Consider the following 9880-nt stretch of genomic DNA (forward strand, 5'->3'; position numbering starts at 1 on the left):
TGGAGATGGTAAACTTACTTTTCAGCGATAAACCTTGGAATGCCAGCTTCCTCCTCACATTCTTTCACAAGATTTTCTTTGCACGTGATCCCAAATGGCTGAATTCAGAATTTATTAGCATGATTTTAGTACTACTAACATAACAATACATGAGGAAAAAAGGACATTCACTTCAAGATGATCCCAAATAGCCTAAAGCTAGAAAAATAAAATTTTGTACCAAAATATGTCCATGCAAGCGTCTACCAGTAAGTTCGGAAGCATTTGGAAATCCGGGATTTAATAAATAAACTAATACTACTGAAAGAACATTCACTGATTAGAATGAAAATATACAAGCAAACTCAGGATTTCAAAAACACAAATAAGTATCAATAATAAAAAGACCAGTTCTTAATTATCTTAAGGATTTTGAAGAGCTGTAATCCATAGCATATTCTCCTTCATGGATGGTTTTCCTAAACAGCCATGAGCCTGAAACAATTTTAAATTGTTCAACCAAATTAAAATGCATGAATGACACTTGGTTCATCTATGTTTAGAAAGTTTGAATTTTTGGTATATGCCGTTGCCCCTAAAAGTTTGTGACGCATTTGCATGCCTATTAATGTAGCGTTCCAATTGCAGACAGAAAACTTCTAGCAATTATACAGAAAATTCTGCTATCAGACATCTAAAAATGGCAGACACTTAAATTCAAGGAAACACACACACACACACAACTTATACTAAGAAGAATCAGCCCACGTTAGTACAAACGTAAAATCAATTCAGAATGACAGAATTTGTTGCGAGGGCTATTGAAAGGCCATGAGAAGCGCAGTGATACAAAATTCAAAATATCAGTAGAGTACAAAAAAACGACCTTTACTGAAGTTCCAGCACTTTTGATACTTGAGTACTCAGATTAGGTAAGTTATGCTATCGTCTTAAACCAATTCCACAATAAGGTCTAAAGCACTAGAGAATTCAAGACATAAACATACAGCACAGAAGACATGAATAAAAGTAAATTTCTTTGCATTCAATTACACGGGAGAGAACATAAGCATATGGGCTACCACTTAAGCACTGAGTAGACAAGAATAGAGCACATTCTTTAACACTCAATATCATAAAAACAATAATTTTCAATACAAGAAACTCCAAGTAAATAGGCTATAACTGAAAAAATTTTATTATGATTCTCAAAGAAATTTAAGGAGTATGCAAGTATCAAAACAAATCCAAGATCTCAATAGAGCACATTCTTAAAGAGCACATCACTGATATAGAGACGTTAACCAATTATTTCTTAAGCATTTTGAACCGAAAGAGTAACTAAAAAACATTTTACATAAATATTTCACAGAATATTTTACATGTATCAAAATAGTTAGAATTGATAAGCAGGCTGATAAGCAAGGCTAAATATCAACTCATGCTTCCACTACTCTGTTGTAACAGAGTGCTTTTTCTGACTCTTTATTCCTCTCCGTTTGTGTACAACTGCCTAATCTTAGCCGTTCATGATTGAGCTCACATGAGATTAAATACTCCTGTAAAAGCAACACAAAGGCCAAGGAAGAAGCACTTTTCATTGTTCATTCTTTTATCTTCTTCTCTGTTCTCCGTTTTTTTTTTCTTCCTCTGTTGCAGGTATGAAGACGGTGACTAGAAGGAGATTCTACTTGGTATCAGAGCGGGTTTAGCGCCTCACGATTTTTTTCCGAAGTTTTTTTTGTTTTTTTTTTTTTTTTGTGATGGAAAATCCTTCTCAGTCTTCCACTTCTTCTCAAACTTCCTCTCCAATCAAGATTGACGATGTTCCCATTCCGCCGCAGTTGAAGTTTCTCATGACTAATGTGAAATCCGTTCTCAATATTCAGCTTACAGCTGAAAATTATACATTATGGAAGACGCAAATTCTGAAGTTGTTCACTGCAAACGGATTCGAGGGTTTTTTGGATGGTTCTGCTTCAAAACCACCTAAACTCATTACATCTGCTAATGTTCTTAAACCTAACCCCGAATATTATTCATGGTTACTTATTGATCAGAACTTAGCAGCTATCTTATATTCATATAAAGGTGCTCAGCAGGTCATGGTTGGCAATGGTGATCTTCTACCGATAACTCATACTGGTCAAGGTTTATTACCTACTCCCAACCATAAGCTTCATCTTTCCCCTCTTCATCTTGTTCCCCACTTAACTAAAAATCTTATTTCTATCAATCGTCTTACAACGGATAATTGTTGTGCTGTTACATTTGATTCTCGTGGTTATCGTATTCAGGACCCGACGAACAAACAAACTCTCCTTCACGGTCCTACTGTTCGAGGACTCTACCCACTTCAAATTAAGCGACGTCCTCCTCAAGTTGAGTCTGCTTTTTCAGCAATCTGCTCCAATACTCAACTATGGCATCGACGTCTTGGTCATCCCTCTCATCCCGTTCTTTTGCAGCTACCTAAATACTGTCGTTCGTTGTCCTTGTCTTTGTCGTCAGATAGTCAATGTAACACTTGTGATATGTCTAAAAGTCACAAGTTACCCTTTGTTTCTTCTTTATCTAGGTCTACTCAAGTGTTAGACTTAATACATAGTGATGTATGGGGTCCTTCCCCCTTTCTATCATTACATGGTTTTAAATATTATGTGAATTGATGATTTCTCTCGTTTCACTTGGTTATACCCGTTAAAAGTGAAATCCGATGTATCTACTGTTTTTCTTCAGTTTAAATGTTTAGTTGAAAATCAATTCAATAAACGTATCAAATGCTTAAGATCGGATGGAGGAGGAGAATATTCGTCAAAATCTTTTCAATCCTTTTTATCTCAATGTAGAATTCTTCATCAAATTACTTGTCCTTACACTCCCGAACAAAATGGTGTTGCGGAGCGCAAACATCGTCACATTCTTGAAACAACACGCTCTTTACTTCTTGATTCCAAATTACCAAATCAGTTTTGGGTACATGCCGTTCTTGCTGCAGTTTATTTGATTAATAGATTGCTACCTTTGTCCAAACAAAACAAATCTCCATTCTATCTTCTTTATTCCAAACATCCAGATTACACTATGCTTAAAGTATTTGGATGCCTTTGTTACCCGTTTCTTCCATCAATTGCCTCCACCAAATTTCATCCCAGATCCTTACCTTGTGTGTTTATTGGATATGTACCCAATGCAAAAGGATACTACTGTTTCAACATTGAATCAGCAAAAATTTTTATTTCACGTCATGTGAAGTTTGTTGAAACAGTCTTTGCTTTTGCTCAAATGTCAATTACTCAGCCTCCACCTTCCTCTACGTTACCATCTTATACACCTCCAGCTCTTCTAGTGCCGAGTTTTGTTCAGCCATCTTCTTTCACTCCCGCGTGTGTACCCTCTTCTAGAGTTCTCGTTCCTGTTTCCAATCATCAATCTCCTCAAAAACCATTTCAACATGATCTTACTCTCTCCATACCGAGCCTCAGTTCGTCTCCTCCCATATCTTCTCTACCCAATATTGCACCATCCTCTGCCACAAATATACCCAATATCCCTTCTTCAGCTCGGCCAACAAATCGTTCCACTCATCCTATGATCACACGCATAGTTGTCAATGGCGCAAAATAGCGCGCGCCATGGCGCACGGCGCGGCGCGGCGCACCTACGGCGCCATGTTCATGGCGAGGCGCATGTGTTTAAAATAGCGCGCGCTATTTGCGCCACATGTGAGCCATGGCGCATTGCGCACGGCGCAAAATAGCGCGCCAAATTGTTTTTAAATTTCGGTATACTTATGAATATTTTTTATATTTAAAAATAATTTCTTTGACTGAGATAGATGATGCAAATGATGGCTAACAGGAAAATTAGATGATGAGTCTGATGAAGAAAATGACTTTATTGATGGAGAGGAAGATTTAACTTGGAGAAGTGTTGCTAAAGCTACTGGTGTTTATGATAAAAGCTATAATATTCGGGAAAGATCTAAAGGGAAAGAGAGAATCTTCAATTAGGCATGATGTTGCTATTGAGAATGATGATGAGGAGGGTGATGAAGAGGATTATGAAGTAGGAGACAATGTTGAAGAAGATAATGAAGCTTTTTTAACATTTGCTGATGATGATGATGATTCACAAGAAGAGTAGATTAAATTCTTGTTTGATCTTTTAAAAAAAGATTGTAATATTTTAATTATGAGATATTTGGATGTTACTTAGTTGAACTTATATATGTTATGATTGTCTTTTATTATTATGACAGCTTGTCTTTCATTTTTAATAATATTTTATATTCATGCTTATTATTTTATAATTTTTATATAGCTTGCGCCATGTTCAAAATAGCGCGCGCCGCGCCGTGCGCTATGCGCCATGGCTCCAAATGGACCTTTGCGCCATGGTGCGCCATTCGCCGTTAACAGGTATGATCACACGGCTAAGGACTGGTAATTTAAAACCAAAACACATTATCAATATGAGTACTAATGTTGTTTCAACTAATCCAACTTGTTACACTGAAGCTGTCAAACAGCTAGCTTGGCGCCAAGCCATGTCCACTAAGTTTGCTGCTCTACAACAACAAGGAACGTGGACATTAGTTCCACCTTCTCCAAATCAAAATGTGCTGGGATGTAAATGGATTTTTCGAACTAAGTATAATTCAGATGGTTCAATTGCAAGGCATAAAGCTCGATTCGTTGCTCTCGGCTGCAACCAACAACACGGTTTGGATTATTCTCAAACGTTTAGTCCTGTAGCTAAACTTCCAACTATCCGTGTTTTTCTTATCGTAGCTGCAACTTTTAAATGGAATGTGCTTCAACTCGATATTTCGAATGCATTTCTTCATGGGACTCTCGCCGACACAATTTTTATGTCTCAACCAACCGGTTTTAAAGATTCATTGCATCCGGATTACGTTTGTCTCATTAAAACAATCTTTATATGTTCTTAAACAATCTCCAAGAAAATGGTTTGAGACTTTTTCCACATTCCTTGTTACTTATGGGTTTCATCACAGTCGAGCCGACCCTTCTCTGTTAATTTACAAGCAGGACTCAATTGTCATTTATATTTTAGTATATGTCGATGACATATTACTAACTGGTAACGATGGTTCAAAGATTACCCATCTTTTATCTGCTCTGCATAACCGGTTTAACATGAAAAACCTTGGCAGCGTTTCATATTTCCTTGGTATGCAAGTCCTCCATACTCCAATCGGTTTTCACTTATCTCAATCAAAGTATGCTGCAGATATTCTTCAAAAAGCTGGTATGGCTGATTGCAAGCCAATCTCTACTCCTATAGCTTCCAAAACTGCATTCAGTGGCTCATCTCTTCTTTCATCTGCTCAAGCCGATTCCTTCAAACAACTTGTCGAAGCTCTACAGTACTTAACATTAACTAGACCCGACATTGCATATACAGTAAATCGATTATGCCAACATATGACATATGCATCAACCTCAAGAAGTTCATTTTCAACTTCTCAAGCGACTCTTACGCTACCTCAAAGGAACTCTTTCTTTCGGCTTACCACTAGTGGCAACTACACTTTGCCTTCATGCTTTTGCTGACTCTGATTGGGCAGATGATCCTATTGATAGAAAGTCTACAACCGGTTATTGTGCATTTTTAGGCAGTAATCTTATCTCTTGGCAAGTAAAGAAACAAAAAATTGTTGCAAGATCTTCTACAGAAGCAGAGTATCGAGCACTTGCAACAGCTGCAATGGATATCATTTGGCTTCAAAGATTATTGACTGAATTTGGTATCACTTCTTCCTCTCCTACCACTTTATTTTGTGACAATGTCTCTTCCATTGTGCTTGCCAATAATCCAGTATTCCACGCGCGAACCAAACATATCGAAATTGATTTTCATTTCGTTCGCGAATGCATTGCCAACAAACTGCTACAAGTTACTCATATTCATACCACCGACCAGTTGGGGCTGATATATTTACAAAAGCATTGTCTTTACAACGCTTCCAGTTACTACGACACAAGCTAACTATTCTGGAGCCGAATATTAGCTTGAGGGGAGGTGATAAGCAAGCTGATACAAGGCTAAATATCAACTCATGCTTCCACTACTCTGCTGTAACAGAGTGCTTTTTCTGACTCTTTAATTCTCACCGTTTGTGTACAACTACCTAATCTCAGCCGTTCATGATTGGACTCACATGAGATTAAATACTCCTGTAAAAGCAACACAAAGGCCAAGGAAGAAGCACTTTTCACTGTTCATTCTTTTATCTTCTTCTCTGTTCTCCGTTTTGTTTTTCTTCCTCTGTTGTGACTAGAAGGAGATTCTACAAGAATATCACAGGTAAGCAAGATGAGAAAGCTAAACTGTGCCCAATTAAAATAGTATCACCATATTTTACATGTAACAAAAGCGACCACACCAATGTGTCACCTATATTATTCCTTCTTTCTTCATTACAATTAAGGGCTGCAGTTTGAATCTCCATCCAAGTAATGCAACGTAAACACTTAAAGATGAATTGTTTCAGGAGAGAAATTTACGAACCAAGCCTCCAGCTACGAGGTGATCAAGCCTTCCTGGATAGGTAGGCTTGAAATCACTTCTCTTCGCTACCCAAAGAAATTTCTGCCCACTCTTGCCTACATATCCATTTATATGAACTCCATAAGCCTGCAATGTAGGGAGGGAAAAAAAAAAGAATAATGTTTATTTTGGTAATTCAATAAAGAATCTGGAACATTAAAAAATCGCCAATAATAGATATACACAGCTGAAATTCAAGAAAGTTGACCTGTTTAAAATACTATCCATGAATTTTTTAAGAAATATTCAAGTGAAGAAGCTTGGTAATAAGATAATTATTCATTTGTATAAAATGCACCAGTGCACCTATGCGAAATTTAAGAAGTAGATGCATCAAGGCTTCAAATTTCAATCAACCAACCTCCTACTTCTAAAATCTGGACACATAACCAGTCAAGCAACAGAGACAATTCCCCATGAAAATGTTCTTCAAGTAAAAAGGCAACAAGGGAAGAAGAATTTCAGGAAAATAAAATAGAATATATACATCAAATCTTATAAATTGCTTCTAGTTATTCAGTCTGCACGGTCAGTGATTGTCAAATTAAACTTCATAGTCCACTCTTCATATAACTTCTATGTCCTCTGACTCCTTTCAGAGATTCAAATGCACCAAAAATAGCAGAGGGATATCTAAAAACGTGGCATGGTTGCCAAGAAGTTTACAGAAATCTAATGGTTATGTTCAGCAGAAAATCGATAGTGCTATCTAGTGAAAGAAAATCAAAACACAGAGGTTCATTCATTTCACAAACTACATTTGCAGCAATAATCATCGCTAGCAGCAACTTTTATTGACTGAGTTGGTGATCAACTCCTTAACTTTCATGGAGAACATCAGTTTTGCTTGAGATGAGAAGCTTCAACACTGTATTGACACCATGAACACAACTAATAGAAAAAAGTATGGTAGCTGTACATACTGCTGCCTTAACGATCATAAGGGCTAGGGAGCATCCATCCTGATACAGAGAAATTCCATGAAGAAAATCTAAGCAATTATAAAAGCATTTCCTTACAAAAAAATGCTAAAGATTCTCCATGAAGGCTTTTTTATTTGGAGGAAAGATTAAAACAAAGAATCAATATAATGAAAGATTATTGACAACAAGATTGCCTCCCCTCTTGCCCCTAACCCCAAAAAAGGGCCTTCAACTCACCTCAATTTGCTTTCCATCAAGTTATTCCTCACAGTATTACTACATATAATTCTAGGCATCACAAAATATGATTTCAACAGCGATTAAGAAGATTCACAGTATTGCCGTAATAGGTGTCCCAGTATGTATTATTCCGATACCTATCATGATATCTATGTTCAGTACCCTTTAATTGCAGATATGGATGACTCATATGCAGTATTAGTTAAAGAACATCATCATTACAAACTATATTATGATTAAGCAAAGAGTTATGAATCCCATAAGCATTCATATGATCATTAAAGCTTGCATTATGATAATCAAAGCCCTCCTAGATTCTTTCATACATCTTATTAGTCAGTACACACATTATTACTGCACATTGAATACAACAATAATATCAAGCCTTTATACCACTATGTGGGATCAGCTACATGCCTACATGAATCATTTTTCTCTATTGTGTTCGGTTAAGGGTCAAAATTTTCATTTAAATCTAATAAAAAATGTCATTTCTAGTATTTTCTAACCAAGTCTTTTTAGGACTACCTCTACCTTTCTTAATATAGGTCAAATCTAATTCATCAACTCTCCTAACTAGGTCATCGGAAGGCCGATGTCTTATGTGACTAAACCATCTAAGGCAACTCTCGTTAATCTTATCTGTCACTTGAGTTACTCCAACATTTTCACGTATATACTCATTTCGCATTCTTTCTCTAAGAGTGAATCCACTCATCCGCCTGAGCATCCTCATCTCTGCAACACTTAACTTAATTTTATGATTGTCTTTTAATGGCCAACATTCTAACCATAAAGCATTGCAACTCTCACTACCATCTTATAGAATTTTCCCAAGTTTTGTTGGAGAAATTTTGTCATCCTCAATGGATTGCATATTTTGTAATCAAGCACGATATAACACTACTAAAAAACAAGCCCTTTCGCAGCGGTTTTTTGCACCGATTTTAAAAACCGCTGCGAAAGCAACTAATTGCATCAGAAATTTGAAAATATTTGCAGCGGTTAAAACCGATGTAAGTTGCACCGATTAAAACCGCTAGCAAAGCCCATCCGTAACTTTAAGACACCCTTATTCCTCTCTTCCTCTGTGCTCGTGCGTTCGGGACCGAATCCAAACAGCTGCGCGCGACGAAAATCTTCTCCTCTTGCGAATCCCGGCCGACCGTCCCTTCCATCTTCATAACTGTGAGTCTCTTCCCCTTCATTCTCTTCTTCTCATTGTTTTTCTTCATATTCTTCTACCTTTTCTTCATATTATTCATTTGCATTCCTTAGGGTTTAGGTTAATCACAACCCTAGCTTAGCCGTTGGTTGTGTGTCGTGTACCCACATGTTCCATATGCATATATTTACTTCTGTGTGCCTTCTAAAATTCCTAATCTCCTTTTGGGTTAAAATGACGTAGTGGGCTAATTTGAGCGAATGCAGTGAGAGTGATGGCCCGTCGGACACGATGTCTAGTGAACCTGGTTCAAAAAGCCTTGAGATCATGCAGTCCGATTAGAAATTTGAGAATTTTTAGCTTTGGGTGATTGTATAGTATAATACATTATTATATAGCATAGTTTGTTGTGATCAATTTTTCTTGTTTTTATGCTTGATCTTTTTTAATATGCTTTCTAAGTCCAATAAGGTGGCTGCTAAAATATCTTTTATACAGTTGCATAATTTAATAAATAATTAAATAAGAATATATATATATATATATATAATTAATGAATATATTTTTTATTTGAAAAATCAATAACACATGCATATCATATATTTAGTGGTGTAATTAGAGAGAATAGCAGCTCATGAATTTAAGAAAAAAAAATTATATAATTATAGTTAGTATAAAATTTTATTTAAAATTATATTAAATTTATATAATAAGATTTTTTTTTTTAGTTTTACCTTTAAAATCAAATTTCTATGTACAACTATAACTCAAATAAACAATTAATAATCACATTATATAGGATTGGTTATATTAATCACACATGTAACATTTTTAATAGTGGAATCCGAGAGGATAATAGCTCTTGAATTTAAAATATATATGTAATTTAGGATAAATTTCTTTATTTTATCTTATTTAAATCATAATTTTATCACTATAACAAAAATAGACAAAATTGTGCTCTTCTTTACCATGCTTTTGAACCTAGTCAAAATCA

The 9880-nt window shown here is 35.9% G+C and overlaps 1 protein-coding gene across 2 annotated transcripts in view; it reads right to left on the reverse strand.

The window, feature by feature from the left end:
* Positions 1-9880, reverse strand: part of LOC110110902 (nudix hydrolase 20, chloroplastic) — a 39463-nt gene that overhangs the window by 15951 nt on the left and 13632 nt on the right. For both annotated transcript variants that reach the window (XM_028696446.1, XM_020842559.2), the window contains 2 exons: positions 6517-6642; positions 19-98 (listed from right to left, as the gene is read on the reverse strand). In XM_028696446.1, coding sequence (XP_028552279.1) covers positions 19-98; positions 6517-6642 — 206 coding nt within the window. The remainder of the gene's footprint in view (positions 1-18; positions 99-6516; positions 6643-9880) is intronic.

The sequence above is a fragment of the Dendrobium catenatum genome, unplaced genomic scaffold (genome assembly GCF_001605985.2).
Source record: "Dendrobium catenatum unplaced genomic scaffold, ASM160598v2 fragScaff_scaffold_743, whole genome shotgun sequence".
In the NCBI taxonomy this organism is placed as follows: domain Eukaryota; kingdom Viridiplantae; phylum Streptophyta; class Magnoliopsida; order Asparagales; family Orchidaceae; genus Dendrobium; species Dendrobium catenatum.